Below are 26,802 nucleotides of genomic sequence, written 5' to 3'. Positions count from 1 at the left end.
TAATGCATGATCAAGGTTGCCACCACAACTTGCAACACTTAACTTCACGCACAATTATGATGCAACTACTGCTAGGTTGCATCGGTAATGGAAAAACAGTACAATCAACTTGAAGTGTTCTGGAGCGAGCCAATACGTAATGAAGGGTCGCTTTTCTAGTGCCACTTATAACTCTGTCTCATCTTTTTGCATGTATTTCCAATGTACTTTATTCAACAACAATATCAATCGTCAACCTTTTAAATTCAAACACTGAGTCTCGTAGAATATGCTCGGCTATAATGGAGGAAATGTTGCCCATTTCTGGCTAGTGTGCTGGTATTGGCTGACGTCTTGTTAAGTCACCCAATAGCCAGCACAGCTACCCCACCACCCTAACAAACGTAAAATGAGCTCACCTACTGGATGTGTGGAGAGGGGGAGTGGCCCTTCAGCGACGGGAGTGCAGGTCGGGATGAAAGCTGAAAATATACTTTTCATGCAGATTATGTGCTAAGAGGGAGATGTCACACGGAAATAGAATAAGGATTCTGTGATAGAACATTTTAAAGACTTTCGTGTTCAAATCCGACATGATCAAGTTGCAGAACTACTCGTGTATATACTTTGCACCACACACACACACACACACACACACACACACACTGTAGAGTGTAAAGATGGGCAGCAGTGGTTTAGGGTATGAAGTGAAACTGTAGCACCTGAGCGCACAGTGTACAGAAATTCTCTGAACAGACTTCTAATAAGCTTGTAACATCAACTGGGGAATTAATCTCTTCTTTCACATCTCTGTTTTTCTCATCAAGCCTAAAGTAACTCTAACAGTAGTGAGCATATGAAATGCAGCTCATAAGAAAAACGTTAAACAAGAACAGCAATGGTGACAAAGTATGTCATTAGGCAGATGTCCGAATTTATGCTTATGGTTTAACCACTTAGCTGCTGTGATGTTTTTGGTTAATTCATCATGCTCATTAGTTTTTGCTTTTTTCTGGGTGAGGACAAAAGATGACCTCTCAAAAACATATGTTTTCAACGTATAATTTGTAGTCATAGCTTGTCAGAGAACAGCGTGATTGCATTGTACCCAAATACCAATTTTAATTTTTTCATTAGTTTCTACTTGTTGTTGCATATCTGTGATTCTGTAAGAACTGATGAAATTCATTACTGTAATTATTATATAAACATTGTATTGTACATTTAATTTCCTTCATGTAGACAGATTTTATAAAAAGTATTGGAGAGGATTGTGATTTTTAATCATATATGCCAATTACATGTGCTTTTGCTCATATTTTGGGGGTTTTAACATTTTCCTCAATTCTGCATTTTCCTCAGTTTTGCATTTTGTGAATCTGGACTGCACAAAAACATAATATAGGGGTTTCACTGTATTGCCTTTTTTTCTGGTGTCTTTTTTATATATATTTCATTTATCTTTATATAATTTGTCACTGCATGATTTATCTCATGAACTGATTGTAATTTATCCCAAGCATTTGTACTGCCTTTTCTTTCTGTGATATTAATTGTTTGTTTACAAGTAAGCCTCTTGCCTTCAAATATCACTACTATGTAGTATATTTGGCTTAGGTGTTATGCCATTGATCAAAGCCAGTGGCTGGAATTGGTCACTATAATTTATCCAAGAGTTTAATGGTTTTTGATAATGGTGAAACAGGCAAGTAAACTACAGATGGAGGCTGCCATCTTGGTAGCGTGTGCACAATGGAAAGGAAAAGACTCGATGATAAGGTCAAACATAAAGTCCTCAGAGTCCCTAAAGATGATTAATCTTCTTGGCTGTGTCCAGGCAAAAAAGATTGCATGGCAGTAAGAGTGGATAGTGAAAGAGTTCATGAGCAGAAATCCCTCCTAATTTGTAACTTGAAAGTAATGTTCGTAGCCTATCATAAGCAAAATAGCAGTGAATTGGGCTTCTCAAAATTTTGTGGAGTGGTGTATTACAGTAGATGCTACTTGTTCACACTCAGTTTATGTGTGCATAATACATCAAAATGCCAAACTACAAGGAATTAATCAAGAAAACTGTGTGCTGTTTGAAATCAAAAGACTGCTTGCTGCAACGCTGTGAACAACGTCCTGGAAAACCTCCACTGGAAACCTATTTGGTACAGACTTTCAAAGAATATGATCAAGAAGAAATAGAATACAAACAGTGGTTCATACTGACAGGGATACACTAGACACACGCCATACCACTGCAGAAGAGTTTGTAGAGGAGTGGTTTCTAAACATTTGTGGTCTGACAGGCCACCATTTCTTTTCAAAACACACAAATTCATATCTGAAGCAACTGAAACAAAATATTGCAGATGGTGAAGAGATCATTTTGATGGATTTTTGTGAGAACTATTCATTTGTCATTCAAGATGCTTTTCAAGGGTTTCATTGGGAGAACAGCCAAGCCACATTACATCCCTTTATGGTCTACTTTGGTGGTAAAGAACTTCAGAAAATAAGCGTCCATGTTATTAGTTACTGCATTCATCATGAAACCATTGCAATGAGGCTGATAAAATATTTCAACACAACAGTATGAAAAATCGAGCATATTCACTACTGTAGTGATGGATCTGCTGCCCAACACAAGGACTTTGAGAATTTTATCAGTTCCAAGTGTTGTGTCCTTGAAACCAGCTGTGGCAAATCTCCTTGCGATAGAATTAGCTAAAAGACTGGCAGCTCATTATAGTTTGCAGAGGCCTTTATATAAACAAATTTTGATACCTCTTCATCTGTTTAGGTTTTGCAGTGACAAAACTACAGGCATTGTCTTCTTTATGTTGAACAGAAAGAAACTGAACTAATTCAGTTTGATAAAAAAGGGTACTTTGGCAAAACTGACACAATTTCTGGAACAAGAGAAAATCACCAGTTCAAGCTCATTGGTTTAAACAAGATCAGATTAAGCAGAGTTGCCAGTGATGGTGTGCAGCATTCACAGTTAAAGCATTTAAAGAAATTCCAACTGTTTAAACTACAACAGTACTTCCCAGGCAGTATGTTGCTTGTATTTATGACAATGCTTGGGGGTGGGAAATGTATGTGGAGTTTTGTTAGAACAAAAAGACACATTTGCCAGCTTTATGCATCTGTATTGTTCTGCTCATTCCTTCCACTCACCATCTGCTAAAGGTACTTGCTGGAGTCCAGAGCAGCACGTATTTAAAATCATAAAAGCACCTGCAACAACATTGGGAAGCCAGTATATTTAATCAGAATCTGAACAAGACAGTATAGGCAATTTATTCAGTGTGAACTGGGAAAGAACTAATCCAGTTGTACAGTGTGTTTAAAATTCTAGCTTTCTGGATTTTCATTTGTGCTATTCCAGCGTATTGCCTGAAGTTGATTTTCACATATGCAGTGTTGTATTTTTGCTGGCACAAAACCAGTCATTAATTTTACTTTCTGTTTACTCATTCTCACATTGAAACATATTCACTGTGTATGGAAAGTAATAGTTTTAAGAGATTATTTTGGGCCGTAAGCAAGCTTGCATCCAAAATCAAACCACATGGCTTCTGAAGCTTAAAGAATCCTCTTTCAGGATGTAACAAGCTAAAGTTGAGGCATGGACCCCCAAGACTATGCAAGATTTGGCATCCAAAACTTTTTCACCAAATTTTCTGGTGCATGTACTTTGATAGAGGAGGACAGAGGCCATATTGTACAAAAATCACAAGAAGACTGCATGGCTGTGTGTCGTACTATAAATTCTTGGCTGAATCCATTCATTAAATTGTGATTTGTGGCTGGTTATAGATGATCTCTCCAAGTTGCACAATGGGTTTATTATTATTATGTGATGACTCCATTTTCACTTATACTCAGCTGGATATTAAGGAATATTGCACAGAGTGTTTCATTTGTTATATGGCTCTTTAATGTTTTCTTTTGATGCTACCAATCCATTAATGTTTGTTCGAAATTGCATAATATAAGTCTTCATTAGATTGACTGCACCGCTCCTTGGCTTAGTACAGGCTGTACCAAAGCTAGGAGCTGCACCAAGGCTGAGGCCTGAAATGAAAACTCAATATAAGACACCAAGAACAACATAAATGCAGCCTCTGTTGTGTAATTTTTGCTTTGGCCTGCCTGCTTGTTGTATTAAGGTTAAAAAATATTGTAAATTATATATAATCAATTTTTGAAAGTATAATGCAATTGGATGAATGAAGAGACTACTCACCTAGCAGCAGCAGGAGGACACACATGTAAAGATGTTTAAATCTGCTTGCTTTTGGAGCTCATTGCTCCTCCTGGCAGAAGGATTGAAGGGGAAGGAAAAGGACTGGTGATGTTTAGGAAATGGGGAGAGTTTGGAAAAGTCGCTTGGACCTTGGGTGATGGGAAACTTAACAGATGGGATGAAAAGGACAGACTGAGTGTTGGGGGACTGTACTGGATGAGATTTCAAAACCTGTGAGCTTAAAGCTGGAAGATAGGGTAATATACAAAGTAGATATTACTGACAAAAAAAGTGTACGAGTTAATAAGAGTGAAAAGATAAGTGCATTGTATGTTGTAGAGGTGGGGGGCAGGGAAAAATAGACACCTGATTCCAAATCAATGACATCCTTCCTGCTCACCTTAATCAACTTTATACTTGCCAACAAATACTTTACCTTTGAGGGGCAGATGTACAAACAGGCCAGTGGCACGGCCATGGGAACTAGGTTGCCTTCTTCCTATGCCAACCTTTTCATGAGTCGCTTGGATGGGGCTTTCCTGTGATCCATAAGCCTTCGGCTCATGGCTTGGGCTGGCCGCTGTGGCTGAGCAGTTCTAGGCGCTTCAGTCCAGAACCACGCGGCTGTTACAGTCGCAGGTTCGAATCCTGCCTTGGGCATGGGTGTATGTGATGTCCTTAGGTTAGTTAGGTTTAAGTAGTTCGAAGTCTAGGGGACTGATGACTTCAGATGTTAAGTCCCATAGCGCTAGAGGCATGGCTTGGTCTAGATATCTAATGACACGTTTGCCATATGGACTCATGGTGAGGCTGACCTGTTAAAATTTTTGAAATCTCCCAATACATTATCTCAATTAAATTTCACGTGGTCCTATTTAGAATCCCATGCCACTTTCCTTGAAATTGATCCCTTCCTTATTGAAGCTCAGTTACACATTTCTGTTCACATTAAAACTTCTAACAAATAACACTACATACATGTTGACATTTGTCATCCTTTCCATGTTAGATACAGCCTTGGCATTCAAGGCAAACATATTTGTTCAGCCGAGACTCCTTACGGCAGTACTCTCCACCATTCTCACTTTATAGCCTTCACTGGATGTAATTACTCCTCCAGGCTCATTCAAAAGCAGATTTCCTGTGCCATCACATCCAATCCTAATACTGCTTATCCCCCCCCCCCCCCCCCCCCCGCAAAAAAAAAAAAAAAAAAAAAAAAAGGGGGGGGGGGGAGAGAGAGAGAGAGAGAGAGAGAGAGAGAGAGAGAGAGAGAGAGAGAGAGAGAGAGAGAGAACTTAGAGTTCACTTCTTGTCACTCAGTATTATCTTAGTCTTGAATTAATTAATTTACAACTTCCACAAGACTATGACTTTCTAAAAGCGTATCCTGAAATGAGCTCCATTCTTTCTGACATTTTGCCTACCAAACTTAGAACAGCTTTTCATGCCCTCCTAATCTCTGTAATATCCTTGTCAGACCCTACACTCCTTCTGCACCCAATTTCCTGCCCTGTGGCTCCTAGTCCTGTGACTGTCCCGACTGTAAGATTTGCCGTATGTGTCTCCCTACCACCACCTGTACAAACTTTGTAACTGGCAAAACACATACTATCAAACGGAGAGCCACATGTGAAACGACACGTCTTACATCAGCTGTTACGTAAACACTGTTCAGCCTTTTTCTTTGGCATGACTACCATCAAATCGTCAATTATGGTGAATGGTTATCTGCAGATCAGCAGAAGATGTACACTGGCAACACACAATATCCTCGTGGAGGTATGAACTGTCTATGCAACTAAATGAAGGCAGTTTGTTTATTGCCATATGCGTTTCGCTTCTTTTATTTGGGAAGCATCAGCAGTGGCCTGAAATGTGTGTTTCCTTTTATACATACAATAAACATATTATGTGGTGGATATAATACGTTGCTATATTACATTTTGTTGTGTTTTTCTCCACGAATTTAGAGCAACAAAGGGAAACACAGAAAACAGAAAAAAATTACACAATATCCTGTTGCAGAGCATACTGTGCAACATGACAGTCATTGCCTTGGTGCCTGTTTCTCCACAAGCAACGTCTGGCTTCTTCCCCCAGACACCAGTTTCTCATAACTCCGCAGGTGGGAACTGCTGTTACACAGGTCCGTGATCCTTGCCACCCACCTGGCCTTAATTTTTGTTAATTTCTTCGCTCTTAGTGTTTCTTCACAGAACTATTCCCTGCTTCAGTACTTTGTTCTGACCTGTGTATTCCTTCTCCCCACATTTACCACATACAGTGTTTTGAGTATTACCCTATTTCCAGCCTTAAGCTCTCTGTCCTTTCTTCTCATCCCATACAGATAAGTCTCCCCTTACTTGGGGTTCTGGACAACATTTCTGAACTCTCCCCATTTCCTAAACCTTACCAGTCCTTTAACATCATCCCTCTTTCTTCCCTTTCAAACCCTGCCAGAAGAAGGAGCTACTGCCTCTGAAAGCTTGCAAATTTAAATACCTTTATATGTGTGTTCTCGTGCTGCTGCTCGGTAAATAGATTTTTTATCTATTCAGTTACATTACAAATCTAAAAACAAAGATGATGTGACTTACCAAACGAAAGAGCTGGCATGTCGATAGACACACAAACAAACACAAACATACACACAAAATTCAAGCTTTCACAACCAACGGTTGCTTCCGTTCAAACAAATTACGGGCTTGCAGCCGGTCGTCGTTCAATACTTCGCACGATATTTCAACTGGGCACCTGCCAGTCATCTTCAGGTGAGCCGTCGCAGATTGGCGATAACGTCCTCCGCTCCGCAATATATAGCGTACTGTAACTATTCTGCGCATGCGTCGAAAACTTGATAGTTGAACCAACACTGCCCGCCGGCAGCGCCCTCGCTGGTGGAATAGCGGAACTCAGTCACCCTCTGCATTGCTGTTTGCCACGGCCGTCCACGCACTCTGTCGTCTTCGATTTGAGCAAATCGTGGAGATGATGGGATTCCATGCACTGTCCAGCTGGTAGCCACTGTCACGGTTTAACAGATTTTCCGCCAGTCGTATTTCTACGGATTCTTTAATAATGGAGTCCCAGAAAGACGTTGCTGTGGACAAAATCATTGTTTTCTCATACTCCATTGAATGTCCAGTAGAAATACAATGTTCAGCAATAGCGGACTTGCTTGGCTGCAAAAGGTGGGTGTAACGTTGATGTTCAGTGCACCATTCTTTCACGGTGCGTGTGGTTTGACCTATGTAAGCCATACCACATTGGCACGGTATCTTGTAAATTCCGGCCTTTCGTAGTAACAGATTGTCCTTAACTGATCCCACAAGTTCCGCAATCTTTGATGGTGGGCGGAAAACCACTTTTACCTGAAATTTTCGGAGGATTCTTGCTATTTTAAACGAAGTGTTGCCAACGAAAGGAAGAAAAGCTAAAGATTGTTCCGGCATGTTCTCCTCTTTATTCACTTCGTGCTTCTTAGTTTTAACTGTTAGTGCCCTGTTAATCTGCCGGATGGAATACCCATTTTCGCTGAATACTGTCTTTAGATGGGCGAGTTCTTGTGATAAGCTATCTAGATCTGAGACAGTATGAGCTCTATGAACAAGTGTTTTAAGCAAACTCATGGTTTGCGATGGGTGATGGCAACTCGATGCTTGCAGGTACAAATCAGTAAGAGTGGGTTTCCTGTAAAGTGAATGCCCTAGAGAACCATCATTCTTCCTTCGAACCAGGACATCCAAGAAAGGCAAAGAACCATCTTTCTCTATTTCCATGGTGAAAGGTCTCAGTAAGGAAGCGAGATGTTTAGCTAAATCATATGTAGGAGCTCCAATGTTGCTCACTATTGGACACAGAGGAAGACCCTCTTTATGAATCTTTGGAAGGCCATACAGTCTTGGAGGTACACAACCATGTGGTTTTAACCTCTTGATGGTCTCTTGCGGTAAGGAGGAGGAATTTAATAGTGCTCAAGTTTTTCGTTGCACACGTCCTGTAGCATCGTAATCAATCCTCCTATAGGTAGAGTCACTTAGCAGACCATACATCTTATCTTTATACACACCACGAGGTAACAAAACAGTTGCATTACCTTTATCAGCTTTCAATACCACTATGTCAGGGTCCTCTCTCATATTTCGTAATGCAGCCCTTTCTGCAGAGGTTAAATTACTGCGTTGAGTAGGAGCCTTCAACAGAGCAATCAGACACTGATTGGTAACATGTTTCCTGTTGATATCACTGCTTTGTTCAGGCACGCACTTTCCTCAACTTATTTTATGTTTAATCAAGAATATTTTGAACAGACTGACGGTGTCGCCATGGGTAGCCCCCTGTCTCCTTTGGTCGCCAACCTTTTTATGGAGGATTTTGAAGAGAGAGCGCTTGAATTGGCTAACCTGAAGCCAACAGTTTTTTGGCGGTATGTGGATGACACTTTCATAGTGTGGCCTCATGGAGAAGATAAATTAATGGAGTTCTACATCACCTCAACTCCATTCATAGCAACATCCTGTTCACCATGGAAATAGAGAAAGATGGTTCTTTGCCTTTCTTGGATGTCCTGGTTCGAAGGAAGAATGATGGTTCTCTAGGGCATTCACTTTACAGGAAACCCACTCTTACTGATTTGTACCTGCAAGCATCGAGTTGCCATCACCCATCGCAAACCATGAGTTTGCTTAAAACACTTGTTCATAGAGCTCATACTGTCTCAGATCTAGATAGCTTATCACAAGAACTCGCCCATCTAAAGACAGTATTCAGCGAAAATGGGTATTCCATCCGGCAGATTAACAGGGCACTAACAGTTAAAACTAAGAAGCAGGAAGTGAATAAAGAGGAGAACATGCCGGAACAATCTTTAGCTTTTCTTCCTTTCGTTGGCAACACTTCGTTTAAAATAGCAAGAATCCTCCGAAAATTTCAGGTAAAAGTGGTTTTCCGCCCACCATCAAAGATTGCGGAACTTGTGGGATCAGTTAAGGACAATCTGTTACTACGAAAGGCCGGAATTTACAAGATACCGTGCCAATGTGGTATGGCTTACATAGGTCAAACCACACGCACCGTGAAAGAATGGTGCACTGAACATCAACGTTACACCCACCTTTTGCAGCCAAGCAAGTCCGCTATTGCTGAACATTGTATTTCTACTGGACATTCAATGGAGTATGAGAAAACAATGATTTTGTCCACAGCAACGTCTTTCTGGGACTCCATTATTAAAGAATCCGTAGAAATACGACTGGCGGAAAATCTGTTAAACCGTGACAGTGGCTACCAGCTGGACAGTGCATGGAATCCCATCATCTCCACGATTTGCTCAAATCGAAGACGACAGAGTGCGTGGACGGCCGTGGCAAACAGCAATGCAGAGGGTGACTGAGTTCCGCTATTCCACCAGCGAGGGCGCTGCCGGCGGGCAGTGTTGGTTCAACTATCAAGTTTTCGACGCATGCGCAGAATAGTTACAGTACGCTATATATTGCGGAGCGGAGGACGTTATCGCCAATCTGCGACGGCTCACCTGAAGATGACTGGCAGGTGCCCAGTTGAAATATCGTGCGAAGTATTGAACGACGACCGGCTGCAAGCCCGAAATTTGTTTGAACAGTCAATTCGACGGGAAAATTTTAAAATTCACAACGGTTCCTTCGCAAGGAAAGAGGGAAGGAGAGGGAAAGACGAAAGGATGTGGGTTTTAAGAGAGAGTGTAAGGAGTCATTCCAATCCCGGGAGCGGAAAGACTTACTTTAGGGGGAAAAAGGGATAGGTATACACTCGGATGCGCGCACGCCCATACACACACACACACACACACACACACACACACACACACACACATCCATTCGCACATACACAGACACAAGTAGACATTTGAAAAGGCCTTTACAAATGTCTGCTTGTGTCTGTGTATGTGCGGATGGATATGTGTGTGTGTGCAAGTGTATACCTGTCCTTTTTTCCCCCCTAAGGTAAGTCTTTCTGCTCCCGGGATTGGAATGACTCCTTACCCTCTCCCTTAAGTTCCACATCCTTTCGTCTTTCCCTCTCCTTCCCTCTTTCCTGACGAAGCAACCGTTGGTTGCGAAAGCTTGAATTTTGTGTGTATGTTTGTGTTTGTTTGTGTGTCTATCGACATGCCAGCGCGTTAGTTTGGTAAGTCACATCATCTTTGTTTTTAGATATATTTTTCTACGTAGAATGTTTCCCTCTGTTATATTCAATTACATTATAAATTGTATTATGGCTGAAGGAGATCATCCCATCAAAACCTTTGTGCCACTTGTTTCCGTGTTGCAGTAGAAAACAAAGTACCCATGCACCATTTTGAAAGTTAAGGATAGGTAACTGTTTCTCACAATAAACACCACAAGTCATAATGTTTGTTTAGCCAGATTTATTTATGTGTAACATGGTATCATATTAATTATACCGACCCCACATGAAGTGGGGAAAAGGCTGAGATGAAGATGATGATGACGGTATCATTTTAATTCTACTCTGTTTCCTTGGACCTACTTTGAATTTCTTGCACTTACTTAATTGAAAAAGGTGTTCATGTATGTGTGAGAACAGAGTTAGCAAACTGGATTTTCACCTGTGAGGTTGATGTTTTACTCATTAATTTTCTACTTAGGGTCACTTCTTATTTGATAGTAGTTGGAAACTTGTGTCAAAGTTGTATTTGTCAGCCTTCACTTCAGCTTCTAATCTAATTACTTACAAGATGTCAAAATTTAGATTAAGATATGAAATTTTGTAAAATATGTATTGGAGATGAGTTAAAAATACAGTCCTGGTTATGGAGGTTTTTATTTTCAAACATCAGTGACATGTTTTCTGTGGTAGGCATCTTCAGGTTCTAGAAACTGGTCATGGCGCAGTCTGTCCATGAAATGATTACACAATGTGAATACATCAGCAAAATGCGAGTGGGATATCAAAAAATGAAAATCCCCAGTGCCTGTCATATGGGTTCCTTACTCGTTGCCATGCGTAAAGGACACTGCAAGAATTCGGAACAGATCCATAGCAGAGCTTCATGGAGCAGGAGCACAATGTGCACAAGTGGCCCCGCTTATAAACATAGAACGCATAAAAGCATGGTGATTGGGCGTCGAGTGCAAGTAGTACAGTAGAATCAAACACATGGCATTGGCTAGTCAATAAATCATCCATTGTGCAGGACCATATTGATATACAGAACACAAGTAACCCTATAAATCACAGTGTACATAATTTCTAAAATTATAGCCCTGAAAATAAGAGTAAAATTAACTGCCATCCATCCAGTAAGATAATTATGCCTTATGAAAAGGGTGTCATAAATATAAAAAACAAAAATTAAATTATGCTGTAAAGCTAAGGTAGTCCGCCAAATGCAAAAGAGGTACTACCATACTTCACAGCAACAAGGTTAAACTACTTTAAAAAGGGATATCATTAAATCACAAAAGACTAATATTTACTGATAAGCTCATCATTGAGCAGGCCATCAACACAAAAAATTTGTGTTTAGTGATCTCAAATTCCTCAGTTAAATTACATTTCCATCCCTTATGGGCAAAATGCAAATTTTCATATTATTGATAATAGGCAGGCAATGGGTAGATGCCTTTAGATGTTCTATGAATGGTGAGTGTTGTTTTATCTCCTGTCTTGTTGGAGGCAGGTGTTCCTGAAACTTGGTTTTAAACATTCTTCCTTTTTGCCTGCAACCAAGACTGTATTTTTGTCTCAGATCCACACTGGCTGCTGTATGAGCTGCAGTGATGAAATGAAAGAAATTTTAAATTTTTACTGTATGGACGTTTTTAGAAACTTTTTTGTAGTAATTTTAATTTTCTGCACAAAATTTATTCCTCTCTATGAATAATAATTTAGATTTTACTGCTTCTGTTCTTTAGGAATCTGCTTTTTAAGTAAGCAAAGTAATTAGTCATTAAACAATGTATAATTATGTAATATGACAATTGATGTAATGTTTCACTTTGAATTTCACAGGAAGTACACACTAGTTCCAGTTCACAGTCTGTTACTGCAGAGTGCATGGAAGTTCATAAGCAAAAGAGGCAATTTTCCTCTGTTGGAAATGAAGCTTTCTGTTCTGTTTCTTCAAACAAAGAATTGGAGGAAGAGGCTTGTAAAAGGAAGCAACAAGTTTATTCAAATCTTTTAGATTTTTTGAAAGAATATTCACTGAACAAGAATCGGGAGAAGAAGGGACTGATTGTTTGTAAAAATAGAAAGCATAAAGCTTCTGACGAGCAATTAGGTGCATTGGATACATCAAGTTTAGGGAAGCATGATATTGAGGTTGAAAATGCAGGCAACAGTGTTAAAGTAAATAGCCCTCTACAACAGATCCCAAAGACTGTGAATCCTCCGGAATTCAGTACATTCATTCCAGTGGGTGCCGAAACAAAGGTCAGTGAAACACCTTGTCTTGTTAGGAGTGTAAAAAACTTATCGCTTTCCTCTTATGAAAAGTTAAATGCAGGTGTTACTTCAGTTGATCGGTTGCAACTTGTGAAACCGGTATTGGCCAATGGTAGAACAAAAATGGAAAATAACAGTTTACTTGATTTCTTTGAAAAAAATTATCGGAAGAAAAACAGCCTCTCCCAGAAAGCTGTTGATGCGACAGAAACTAAAGAAACTGGTGCAACTCAACTGCCACAAAATATGAAAGACTTAAGTGATGACAAAAAAATAAATGAGACTATTTCATCTGTTGCTACATCACAAACTGACTCAGTTAACTGCAATGATGAAGTATCATGTAGCCAAAAAAAAGCAGATCAAGTTGCTGCACATGTATTAATAACAGAGGTAGAAAATAGGGGCACCACTGACTGCTCATCAGATAAAATGAATGGTGAGAACATATCACTCTTAGATTTTCTGTTGAAAAACAAGAGCAGTAAACTTGGGCAACCAAACAATTCACAACAGTCAGCGTGTGTTGTGCACACTACTCAACATGATCATCAAAGAGAGAGCCAAGCTTTGAATGAATTGGAAAATACTAGTCAGTTATCTGCTACCAACAACAGAAGTAAGCTGCCCAAAGGAAATGTGGAAATGTGAGTACCAAAACTGGAAGTGTGTCAACCAGTATTTCTTTCCCAGAAAACAGTATTTTTTTCTGAGCAAGTATGAGCTCATTTTTTAAGTTTATTTGGTTTATGGGTCCTTTGTGAAGCTACTGATTGTAAATATTTTGAAGTGAATTCAGAGATAATAAGTGCTGGATTATGGTGCCTTTTTCACTTTAATATTATTTTTAATATGTTTTAAAAGTACTGAAAAGGGACTGCACGAAAGCATCTTGTAATCTTTTTGTTTTCTGTTGTAAGATAGTTGCCAGTGCGGTATTATAGATGGGCTAAGATTACATCTTTAGAGTATAAACAACACAGTGTTTCCATTGTTTTCCTTAGAGTATAAGGGACTTGTGATAGTGTCAATCATTAATGCATGCTCTTTTCTCAGTTATTTATTTTTATTATTTCCCCAAGGAGTATTCTTAAGACACTCTCTGAGAATTAATCTACATATTGGACAGGTATCTTTGGAGATTGCAATTTGTTTCTTATTTATAATTTACCACCAGAAATACCAGGTTTTCATGAGATAAATAGATTTGAATCTACAGAATGCACATGCAGTAGTCATTGCCAAACTTTGGGATGTGTAGCCAACAAATACCTTCATATTCCAAATATTTGAATGTGTAACGCTGTATTCACTTCCAAGAAATTATAGTCTCATGGTATTTTATAAGGCACATAGGCAAAACAAGCGCATAAGCTCTTAAGTGAAGGAATAGTATTTTCACAATGAGCGTCCTTTCTACTCCCTGCCTCTTCTCAATGTCTAGCATTTGCAGCATTATTTATAGTCACTTAACTTACAACTATGTGCCTGCAGGCAACACTATTTCTTGTCAATCTTTCCTTCAACAATATGAGGTCTCTCTCTCTCTCTCTCTCTCTCTCTCTCTCTCTCTCTGTGTGTGTGTGTGTGTGTGTGTGTGTGTGTGTGTGTGTGTGTGTGTGTGTGTGTGTACTTAACAGGAAAGGTCAGTTGAGAAAAGGATTCCATATTTATTTTTATTCATTCCTATTTCCAGTCCCAGAGACTGGAGATAGAAATACCAATCATCAGTTTATTGTCGAAAGATTTTCTCGGGGGATTCCTGCCCAGTGATATGTTTTCAAGTTTTATTAGTATTTTACAAGTTCTTAACAAGTTTAAATCTTTTTTCACGGGCGTGTGAGTGACATAAGTGCAAAGGAATTAATGTGGTAATTTAATAACTTAAAGAAGTTGCAACATAAATTAACAGTATTTCTGTAATTACTGCAAGGATAGTCAGCACCACTGATGGAAATGTACTTGCTGGATCTGTGAACACTTAGTTCAAGAGAAGATTCCTGTCATCTGATGAGAGTGAAAAATGAGTATAGAAAATACTGGTGCTACCCTTACTCATGACAATCACAAAAAATATGTTTACATTTTATTCTGTAGCTTAACTGTAGATGAAATAAAATACAAACAATAGGACAACAAATAACTGATGGAGTGAATGTCAAGCTCACTGCACTGAACCAGTGTGTCAGTTGTAAGGGAGTGGCGTGGTAGGGGGGGGGGGGGGGGGGGAAGGAAGCTTGCTTACTATTCTTTGTATTGCATGTGTTACTCTTGGTGCATTGAGGTTGCTCCCACCACCAAATCACCCTCTTTCTGTTTCACTTGCAGTCTGCTACTATTTCTACTAATTTTCTTTACTTGTAGCTTGTATGTAGCTCCTGGTAGAGGATTCTGATCTTCTGTGAACTTATATTTGACCTTTTCATCTTATGACATGCTCCAACTGCCACACTCTGTGCAATGCTTTTCAGTATATACCTTTTCTTTACTGTTAATAATATTTGGTGGTTCATGTGTGGTATGTAAGCAGTTGTTTTGTAGACTGCTCTTTGTGAACCATTAATAATAGACATTAATTAATATTGTTAAAAATGCAAACACTTATCATTGTTAAGGCATTATGTTTTTAGGTATTTAGGATTGATACCTTTGTATTTTTCATAGTATGGTTATCACTACACTTCAGTTTTGTTAGAAAGGTGTAGAACATCATCTGAAAATAGTTTCATTTGTCATAACTGGTTGAAACATCCTTGTAGAATGCTCATTTTCCTTTATGACAGGCTGTACTAACTTGAGTGCTGCCCGACAGGCAGCCAGGCACTCATGAAAACAGGTGGACAGGGATGGGCAAGCAGCTGACATGTTAACAGTAGTGCATGTAGTCATACTGCCCTGGTCGAACACCCATGAGCAGTGGTGGCCAAGTGACTCGCACATGTGCAGAACCTGTGCAATAGGACCACTTGGCAGTTAGCCCATACTGCCTTCACTTGCCCATGAGCAAACTGACTAGTGTCCTGTGGCACTCCTGCTCTATAGGGCAGCACTGGAACAGCTAGCTTCTAATGTGTCATTTCATATTAGTGTATTTATCCCATGGTTTGTGGCTGACAACAGATCCTGCAATACGTGACCTGCTGTATTTTTAGATGTTGAATATGCTAAAAAGTGGCATTGTAATACAGGAATTTCCATGAAGAATTTTTCTTTCTGCAGCAGAGTGTGTGCTGATACGAAACATCCTGGCAGATTAAAATTGTGCCGCACCGATAATTAAACTCGGGATTTTTGCCCTTTGTGGGCAAGTTCTCTACCAACTGAGCTACCCAAGCACAACTCGTGACCTGTGCTCACAGCCTTACTTCGCCCAGTACATCATCTCCCATCTTCCAAACTTCACAGAAGTGTGAAGGAGGTACTAGCAGAAGTAAAGCTGTGAGGAGGGGTTGTGAGGCGTGCTTGGGTAGCTAAGTTATTAGAGCACTTGCTTGTGTAAGGTAAAGGTAAGTCTCAGTGCGGCACACAGTTTTGATCTGCCAGAAAGTTTCATAGGAGTTTCCACATTTGTTGCTTTTATCTTAAAGAATATATGTTTTTATGATACTGTTTAGTATAGGAAGTTAAACAAAAATTAGAAATGTAAGCAATCTCAAAACTTTGAATGGTGTGTGATTGAAGTTTCTGCATCTGCCTTAACATCCTAAGCGCAGTTTGATTGAGGTAATTAAGTGTGCGTTGGTACTCTGTTTCTATTGAGTGTGCCTAAAGTAACTTCCACATTTAGAGAGAATACTTTCTCATTTTGAAGGACAGCAAAAATCATACATAGCTGCTTGAAAAATTTAATTCACTTTTATAGTGGAACATGCACAATCCAATATTTGACAGTTAGTTTTGGAGATACCATCAAGTAGTGGTCATTGTGGATGACAAGCCTTGACAGGTGGGATGAGTAGTGACTATCTGTGCTCTTCATATGAGTTCTAATAAACAAATAGTATAGTTAATGGTGAACACCAGATGTACGGTGCATTTCCATGTAATTGTATGTTGCACTACAGCTGTGTTTGGTTTGTAATGCCCACATGTATTTGATGATGATGTGACAGCAGTTGTGACCTCAGATGGATACTGTAACATGTTACTGAATGTTTGATGGTCAAAATTGTGTGAAACTGAAGAGAATATATTGTTTCACCTATATGGAGCCACAGCAAATATCTATCACTCGCTATTCCTAATTGTTGAAATCTTTTCCCTGGGTATCTGGTATATTTTTTAAAAAACCCACTAAGGAAAATTGATGTTCATATATCATCGGTGAACTAAGGAAGATGAAAGATTAGATTTTGAAGTCTTTCTGACAGTGAGGTTATTAGAGGCAGAGCACAAGCTAGGTAAATCTGCCTCTCATCTGAACATTTGTCTTGAGCAGTTTAGGGATATCAAGGAGAGTCTATATCTGGACTGCTGGACAGAGATTTGTACACTGCTCTTGCTGAACATGAGACTAATGCTTTAACCACTGTGCCAGCTGACTCAGTGAGTAGTAATTACTAAAATTATTTAACAATTACAGGAGACAAAGTGATGAAAATTTGTCACCAGCCTGCCTGAATAATATACAGTTAAATAAATTTGCTGAATAAGTTCTGCAGTGTGTTTTCAAATAAAACTTCCACTTGTGAGATTTTATGTTTTAGAATTATGGATGAAGATTTTGTATTACCTTTCAGGAGTGATTTTTATGGCCCTTCAAATTTTGGCTTATTACTCCACATGTGGAACTGACCTCTACTGCCTCACATGGAGAGTTATTTTCCAGTCATAATATTAAAGTATAATGACGTGTTCATTCTGATCACCTTTCTTCCTTCCTTCCTTCTTTCCTTCTTCCCATTTAGAGTGCTGATTCTCACTTTTTATGTTGCACATGATTTGGAACAGATGACAAAGGAGATAAAACCAGAGTTTGAGGTTTTATTTACTGGTTGTAAATATATTAAAGCCGAAAATAAACCTTCAGGAATAAGGAAAAAATGGCGATAAAAATCTCTCTCTCATTGGAATATCAACAAAGTAGGAAAAGATAGGCAAATCAGTGCTTCAGCATGTCGGTGAGTGGTGTCCTTTAATCCAGAAATATTTACGTTGTACAAGACTACCCTAAAACAAATACTAAAGTGCTTATGATTATGACCAAATATTCAATAGATGGCTGAAACTATGGGTAGCATACATCATAATAATACTGAATCAGTTGTAGAACATGTTCTCTAGTGACTACCTTTAAGTGTACGTGTTTCATTTTGCATGAGGAGGCTGTAAAAGATACTGGACATATGGGAACACTAATTGGGAAATACATTTTGAAAGATCAGTCCATGAAAACTATTCAGCCATGTCAGTAAGCATAACCTGCTACTGGAGTTTCCCCAGTTTGACCAACTTCGGTGATAATATGTTATGAAACAGTTTCACAAACCCGTAACAAGACTAACCAGCCATTCCTGTAACTGATCAACACAATGGAACATTGGCATGGTTTTGATGCTCTTCATGCAGATTATTGTTCTCTAGCCATTATGTGCTAATGTTTTGTATATAACTTTCTATAACAATTTTTAAAACACTTTCTGTTGGTCCCTCCTTTGCATGGCAGGTACATTGGGTATCCTGAACATGACATTGTTCGTAATGTATTCATTAGTTTGTTACAGAACAGTGTGCTTGCATGTCAAGGGAGAAAAGTGTTTTATTTAATGAATACAGGTCTAGGTGGATGGAATTGTTATGCACAATTTGGTCAAAGCTAGTGTTGGCTTTGCAGTAATTGAATACACTGAGGAAGGGCAGTGCGTTTAAATTTTCTTTAGCCTTATGATGAATTTGATCTGCTTAAGATTGTCTTTAAAACTTTCAGAAGTTTGTTTAATCTTTCCCATCCATACACAAGCTGCACTTTGTTATTGAAATAATAAAGAAAATTCTGTGTTGGACTACAGGGACTATTTTTTGTGAGAGAGCTTCACAGAGTTACTATAATAGATAAGCACAGAAAGATGTTGGACATATCACAGTGTTGTTGTTTCTTTAGTAATGCCTTTTTTGGACCAGATAAGAAAATTTGTAAATTCTGTAGAACAGCTGAACTCTACCATTCTGTAAAGGATATGGGTGGTACGTTAGGATAAAATTTATGTGATTTATTTTACGAGCCAATAATTGAATTAAATAAATATTAGCATGCAACTTGCATGCCATTTCAATTTCATAGTTGTGTAGAGAGTATTGGTAATATGGTTGGACCTGGAAACATTGTAAAGATAGTTTGTGGAAAGATACCAGTTTTGTGCTGGTGTTTGTGATGGTTCCCTGATGTGATCTGGCTTTATGTTTGGTGGAAATAAGGAGCTATCTCAGTAGGAGTTATAGTTTTTGATAGAGGTGCAAATATATCCCTGCAACTTTTTAGAGATATGTTTGTGCCATGCTTCTTTTATTTTGATAATATATGTGTACAAGCCTGAACAATCATTGAAGGTGGAAGTATTAGCTTTGTGGAATGACCAGTTGGGCCTTCAAATGGCACCTCTGTGCAAGGATGTATAAGATATGTGAAACAGAAACTGCAGTCAAATTCCTTCAGTCTCTGAGAAGCTCAATACTCTCTCTGCACACAATTGAACAACAATGGTCTCTTGTATCAAATACAGTTTGGAGATGGAACAGGTCTGAACAGAAATCCACAGAAATGCATACTTAAATTCACATCTAGATGCTGTCCACCAAATTGACCTCAGTCAGTAGTGGACTATATGATTTTTACACGACATCCACACCATGAGCTTATGTTAATTAAGCCTGCAGTCTTGTTAATAGGAGACTGTTCTGTGTTCTGGTTGTTATAGTTATTGTCACCAGTCCAATCACTACTTTTACGAAGCCGTGTAAAGCCATTTGAAGAAGAATCTGTCTACTATACGCAAGCCTTGGTCTTACCCAACCCTCCCCCTCATCCCTCCCCTCCCCTCATCCCATCCCTTGCAGTCTGGTTTCTGTAGAAATTGTAGGCAACCTTTTGCTCCTGGCAGTTTATTCTTGCTACTTTCAGAATTTCTGGGAGTATATCCCAGTCAATATAGTCACAAGCTTAGTCCTAGGGTCAGTATTATACCAATTGTTTCTGCATTTCACCAGAATTGAAACTAATCATCCCTGAGGTCAGCTTCTGCCAGTCTTTCCATTGTTCTGAAAGTAATGTGTCAATGTTATACAACTGTGTCATATTATGGTTCAGTAATAGTCACACCAGTCAAGACCAGCCGTCTTTCAAATTGGAATTATTAAATCCTTCTTGAGGAGTGAGGGTGTTTTTTTGCAAGCCTCATATGCCCTGCACACTGGATAGAATATTTTTGTGATGGTCTGTTCTCTCTTGTGTCTTAATGATTCTGAGGGAATTTTATATACTTCAGGTGCTCTGTCAAGTTCTTCTTGTAGTGCATCATCTCTCAACTATTCTCCATTCACTTCCTATTCCTGTTTTATAATATTGTCTGTAAGTTCACTTGTGTTTCCGTTCTGTGTATCCCTTCACCTTTCAGTTTTCCCTGCTGTGCTTGGTACTGCCTTGCCATCTGAGCTCTTGATATTCATACAGGTGTTTCTCTTTTCTCCAAAGATTTCTTCAATTTTCATATAAGTGCCATATATCTATCAGATTAATAAGTCACAGCTGCAAAATACTAACACGAATTCTTTACAGACGAATGGAAAAACTGGTAGAAGCTGACCTCGGGGAAGATCAGTTTGGATTCTGTAGAAATGTTGGAACACGTGAGGCAATACTGACCTTAAGACTTATCTTAGAAGAAAGATTAAGGAAAGGCAAACCTACATTTCTAGCATTTGTAGACTTAGAGAAAGCTTTTGACAATGTTGACTGGAATACTCTCTTTCAAATTCTAAAGGTGGCAGGGGTAAAATACAGGGAGCGAAAGGCATTTACAATTTTTACAAAAACCAGATGGCAGTTGTAAGAATCGAGGGACATGAAAGGAAAGCAGTGGTTGGGAAGGGAGAGAGACAGGGTTGTAGCCTATCCCCGATGTTATTCAATGTGTATATTGAGCAAGCAGTAAAGGAAACAAAAGAAAAATTCGGAGTAGGTATTAAAATCCATGGAGAAGAAGTAAAAACATTGAGGTTCGCCGATGACACTGTAATTCTGTCAGAGACAGCAAAAGACATGGAAGAGCAGTTTAATGGAATGGACAGTGTCTTGAAAGAGGATATAAGATGAACATCAACAAAAGCAAAACTAGGATAATGGAATGTAGTCGAATTAAGTTGGGTGATGCTGAGGGAATTAGATTAGGAAATGAGACACTTAAAGTAGTAAAGGAGTTTTGCTATTTGGGGAGCAAAATAACTGATGATGGTCGAAGTAGAGAGAATATAAAATGTAGACTGGCAATGTCAAGGAAAGCGTTTCTGAAGAAGAGAAATTTGTTAACATCAAGTATAGATTTGTGTGTCAGGAAGTCATTTCTGAAAGTATTTGTATGGAGTGTAGCCATGTATGGAAGTGAAACATGGACGATAAATAGTTTGGACAAGAAGAGAATAGAAGCTTTCAAGAAGTGGTACCACAGAAGAATGCTGAAGATTAGATGGGTAGATCACATAACTAATGAGGAGGTATTGAACAGAACTGGGGAGAAGAGGAGTTTGTGGCACAACTTGACTAGAAGAAGGGATCGGTTGGTAGGACATGTTCTGAGGCATCAAGGGATCACAAATTTAGCATTGGGGGGCAGCGTGGAGGGTAAAAATCATAGAGGAAGACCAAGAGATGAATACACTAAACAGATTCAGAAGGATGTAGGCTGCAGTAAGTATTGGGAGATGAAGAAGCTTGCAGAGGATAGAGTAGCATGGAGAGCTGCATCAAACCAATCTCAGGACTGAAGACCGCAGCAACAACAACAACATCTACAGCCATCTATCATTCCCATAGTAATGCATGCTTCTACAGCTTCGCATTTCTGCTCTAGCTAGTCCTACTTTTTCATTTTTCACTCCCTGTCAGTCTGATTTTTTAGACATTTATATTCTCTTTTCTCTGCTCTACATGGTGCTTTCTAAATTTTGCCCTTTCATCAGTTAAATTCCATATCTTGTGTGATATCTAAGAATTTTTACTGGGCCTTGTCTGTACACCTTGAATCTGTTTACATGTGGTTTACAGTTTGAAATTCTGGTGTATAACCACAGTAAATATTTTGCTTACTCTACAGTTTGCAAGAATAGTTGTAATATTGTCTGAATGCTACTTGAGAAGCCATCCCAGCATTTGCACTGGCCTCCTAAATCATAGTTGACTGACTTGGGAAGTATCTTTGGCTTTCTTGGTCTTCCATTTGAAACAGCTCTTAAGAAATAGTTTCTAATTCAGTCAATATTTCTTGTAATTAATTACACTTGCAGTACAAGAGCATGTGATGAATTGGATGTTATTTTACTGTAATTTTGGTTTTATGATAATTGCTTCCAGCAAAGAAACCCAATTTAATTTAAGTACATGATGTGTTTGAGTTTTCTTTTCCCAATTGTCTTACTCTTCTCTGTGTGGTTTGTATTCTGCTGTGTTACCAAAATTTAATTAGTTCTGGTATTTATATTGTCCACAAATGATTTTGGCTGCTAATTTTCTAAATGTAAACCCACATTTTATAGGGAGCTTCTGTCAGTTTCCAGTAGCCGGTTGGCCATAACATTCATTGAGAGTACAAGGATGAAAATTTGTTTGTCCTGAGAATGCCAGTGTAATGTTCATTTTCCTGATTTGTATTGAATAGCCTAAAACATTTTGTCAGGATTTTTGTTTCTGGGTCTTTAGTTCTTTAATTGAAGGTTTCTGTATATATTGTTGTAAGGTCTCAAGTTTTACCTTCTGGAATACTGATGTCTTACAAAAATTTTTCCAGGTGATTCTGTAGGCTGTCTGTAAATAGTTAATGAATAAATGTCCCTCTTGATCATGTATACTATACAGTTCAGAGTGACCAGTTTTGGTTTACTGCCATCATCAGAGCTGCCAAAATCTAAATGAAGAAAAAAAAATTATTTGTATTTATTTATGTATTTTTTGTAGTATGAGATATCAGAAATTGGGTTTCAGGTTCACATATTTTTTAATTACCACTCACTTTTCTTGTGTTTCACAATCATAAAATCATGAAATTGATTGGGAGTTTCCATTATGTGTCATCATCAGTTCATATGTTACAATGTGCTCAGTATGCCCCAGTATCACTACTGGTGATAGCGGACAGCCCATCGCTACTCCATCTGTTTGTTCGCAGTAGTTCCCATCGAACAGAAAGTATGTTGACATAAGTACAAATTCGAAAACTTTCGTTACTGTTGGTCTGAATTTTTCTCCTATGAGGCTTAGGGAGTCTCTTAAAGGTACCCTAGTAGAGAGGGATACTACGTCAAAGCTCACCGTGAGGTCTTCTTACAACAACTGGCAGATAAAACGCACCTTAAGACCGAAGAGGCCGAGACCGCAGCCTTCCGAGGACAAAGACAAACTGGTTGCGACAGCGATCATTCCATATGTCGGGAACACGTTGGCAAAGATCGGCAGAATACTCGGAAAATATAATGTCAAGTGCATGGTTCGCCCTCAATCCAGAATGAAAACATTATTAGGATCAGTCAAGGATGACTTAGGACCCCAGAAACCGGGAGTGTATAGCATCCCATAGCATCCCTTGCCAGTACAGGAAAATTTATATGGGCCAGACCATCCGGACGGTAGACTGGGAGACTCAAACGTTCATAACGGGTGGCAGGGACAAAGAATCCTGTGAAATTTTTTTAAGTGCTTTATCTGAAAACTACCTTGAGCAGTTAAACAGAGAACCGACTCGTGGGGATAACATATTAGACCTTCTGGTGACAAACAGACTCGAACTATTTGAAAAAGTTAACGCAGAACAGGGAATCAGCGATCATAAAGTGGTTACGGCATCGATGATTTCAGCCGTAAATAGGAATATTAAAAAGGGTAGGAAGATTTTTCTGTTTAGAAAAAGTGACAAAAAGCAGATTTCAGAGTACCTGTTGGCTCAACACAAAAGTTTTGTCTCAAGTACAGATAGTGTTGAGGATCAGTGGACAAAGTTCAAAACCGTCGTACATTATGCGTTAGATGAGTATGTGCCAAGCAAGCTCGTAAGAGATGGAAAAGAGCCACAGTGGTACAACAACCGAGTTAGAAAACTGCTGCGGAAGCAAAGGGAACTTCACAGCAAACATAAACATAGCCAAAGCCTTGCAGACAAACAAAAATTACGCGAAGCGAAATGTAGTATGAGGAGGGCTATGCGAGAGGCGTTCAATGAATTCGAAAGTAAAGTTCTATGTACTGACTTGGCAGAAAATACTAAGAAATTTTGGTCTCATGTCAAAGCGGTAGGTAGATCAAAACAAAATGTCCAGACACTCTGTGACCAAAATGGCACTGAAACAGAGGATGACAGAATAAAGGCCGAAATACTAAATGTCTTTTTCCAAAGTTGTTTCACAGAGGAAGATTGCACTGTAGTTCCTTCTCTAGATTGTCGCACAGATGACAAAATGGTAGATATCGAAATAGACGACAGAGGGATAGAGAAACAATTAAAATCGCTCAAAAGAGGAAAGGCCTCTGGACCTGATGGGATACCAGTTCAATTTTACACACAGTACGCGAAGGAACTTGCCCCCCTTCTTGCAGCGGTTTACCGTAGGTCTCTAGAAGAGCGTAGCGTTCCAAAGGATTGGAAAAGGGCACAGGTCATCCCCGTTTTCAAGAAGGGACGTCGAACAGATGTGCAGAACTATAGACCTATATCTCTAACGTCGATCAGTTGCAGAATTTTGGAACACGTATTGTGTTCGAGTATAATGACTTTTCTGGAGACTAGAAATCTACTCTGTAGGAATCAGCATGGGTTTCGAAAAAGACGGTCATGTAAAACCCAGCTCGCGCTATTCGTCCACGAGACTCAGGGGGCCATAGACACGGGTTCACAGGTAGATGCCGTGTTTCTTGACTTCCGCAAGGCGTTCGATACAGTTCCCTACAGTCGTTTAATGAACAAAGTAAGAGCATATGGACTATCAGACCAATTGTGTGATTGGATTGAGGAGTTCCTAGATAACAGGACGCAGCATGTTATTCTCAATGGAGAGAAGTCTTCCGAAGTAAGAGTGATTTCAGGTGTGCCGCAGGGGAGTGTCATAGGACCGTTGCTATTCACAATATACATAAATGACCTGGTGGATGACATCGGAAGTTCACTGAGGCTTTTTGCAGATGATGCTGTGGTGTACCGAGAGGTTGTAACAATGGAAAATTGTACTGAAATGCAGGAGGATCTGCAGCGAATTGACGCATGGTGCAAGGAATGGCAATTGAATCTCAATGTAGACAAGTGTAATGTGCTGCGAATATACAGAAAGATAGATCCTTTATCATTTAGCTACAAAATAGCAGGTCAGCAACTGGAAGAAGTTAATACCATAAATTATCTGGGAGTGCGCATTAGGAGTGATTTAAAATGGAATGATCATATAATGTTGATTGTCGGTAAAGCAGATGCCAGACTGAGATTCATTGGAAGAATCCTAAGGAAATGCAATCCGAAAACAAAGGAAGTAGGTTACAGTACGCTTGTTCGCCCACTGCTTGAATATTGCTCAGCAGTGTGGGATCCGTACCAGATAGGGTTGATAGAAGAGATAGAGAAGATCCAACGGAGAGCAGCGCGCTTCGTTACAGAATCATTTAGTAATCGCGAAAGTGTTACGGATATGATAGATAAACTCCAGTGGAAGACTCTGCAGGAGAGACGCTCAGTAGCTCGGTACGGGCTTTTATTGAAGTTTCGAGAACATACCTTCACCGAAGAGTCAAGCAGTATATTGCTCCCTCCTACGTATATCTCGCGAAGAGACCATGAGGATAAAATCAGAGAGATTAGAGCCCACACAGAGGCATACCGGCAATCCTTCTTTCCACGAACAATACGAGACTGGAATAGAAGGGAGAACCGATAGAGGTACGGAAGGTACCCTCCGCCACACACCGTCAGGTGGCTTGCGGAGTATGGATGTAGATGTAGATACAGGAGAGATGTAGTGAACATAAACGCCACACAGACAACACACAGCCCACCAAGTCTGTCGTGGCAGAGCACTGCATCTCACATGGACATGACATGAACTACGATGGCACAAAGGTGTTGCAGCAATCGAACACCTTCTGGGATTGTCTCCTCAAAGAGGCAGTGGAGATCCGGTTACATGACGAACTAATAAATAAAGACAGCAGTTTCCAGTTAAGCAAAGCCTGGGATCCAGCTTTTATTATGATTGAAACACAATGGCAGTCCACACGGAAATCCACTCCTGTCAGGACACCTGAAGAAAAGGAAGGAGAAGAAGAAGAAGAAGAAGCATTATCACGACGATGACAGAGTTCCGCAAGCGGCCGTAGCTGTGGAAGGACTGCGCCCCAAAATCTGTCGCGGGGCGCCGCGATTCCCTCACAATCCAGCGCCGCCCTTCCCCCACCACCGGCCGTAGACCACTAGGAAGCACCAAGATGGAGGCTGCAGGCGAGGGATGGAGATTATATAAAGTTGGCATCCAGCAGAGATCAATCGTACCCCAAGAATGCCCAAAGATGGCTAGAAGTCGGCTTGCCGAAATATTGTGCCTTTTGGACGATGCTACCTGGCTGAATACCCGAGAAATTTTCAAGATTTCTGTACGGCGGGAAAACCTCAGATCACGTCATCAAACTTACCACCTGTGTAACAAGGTGCATGTTATGTGAACCAAATGTAAAAATCATCCATAAATTTCTTGCACCCCATCTCTAACTGACATCTTCTGTATGAGAGCTCCCTTTTTCGTGCTAACCCCCCCCCCCCCCCCAACTGTGCACCCCACATGCATGTGTTAGAAGGGCATGCAGTAGCTCCTCTTCTTCTTCTTATTCTTATATACGCCTCATCCAGTTTCATTGTCATCTTTGTTTCCTCTTTTCCAGCATCAGGCCAGAT

The 26,802-nt window shown here is 39.7% G+C and overlaps 1 protein-coding gene across 2 annotated transcripts in view; it reads left to right on the top strand.

Annotated features, from left to right (window-relative positions):
* The window catches only part of LOC126162064 (putative ATP-dependent RNA helicase TDRD12), a 429,957-nt gene that overhangs the window by 104,775 nt on the left and 298,380 nt on the right, over positions 1 to 26,802 (top strand). For both annotated transcript variants that reach the window (XM_049918325.1, XM_049918324.1), the window contains exon 6: positions 12,239 to 13,320. In XM_049918325.1, the coding sequence (XP_049774282.1) occupies positions 12,239 to 13,320 (1,082 nt within the window). The remainder of the gene's footprint in view (positions 1 to 12,238; positions 13,321 to 26,802) is intronic.

This window comes from Schistocerca cancellata, chromosome 2 (genome assembly GCF_023864275.1).
Source record: "Schistocerca cancellata isolate TAMUIC-IGC-003103 chromosome 2, iqSchCanc2.1, whole genome shotgun sequence".
NCBI classification, from domain to species: domain Eukaryota; kingdom Metazoa; phylum Arthropoda; class Insecta; order Orthoptera; family Acrididae; genus Schistocerca; species Schistocerca cancellata.
Note: the sequence above shows the minus strand (reverse complement) of the source record. Positions and strands in the feature narration are given on the sequence as shown.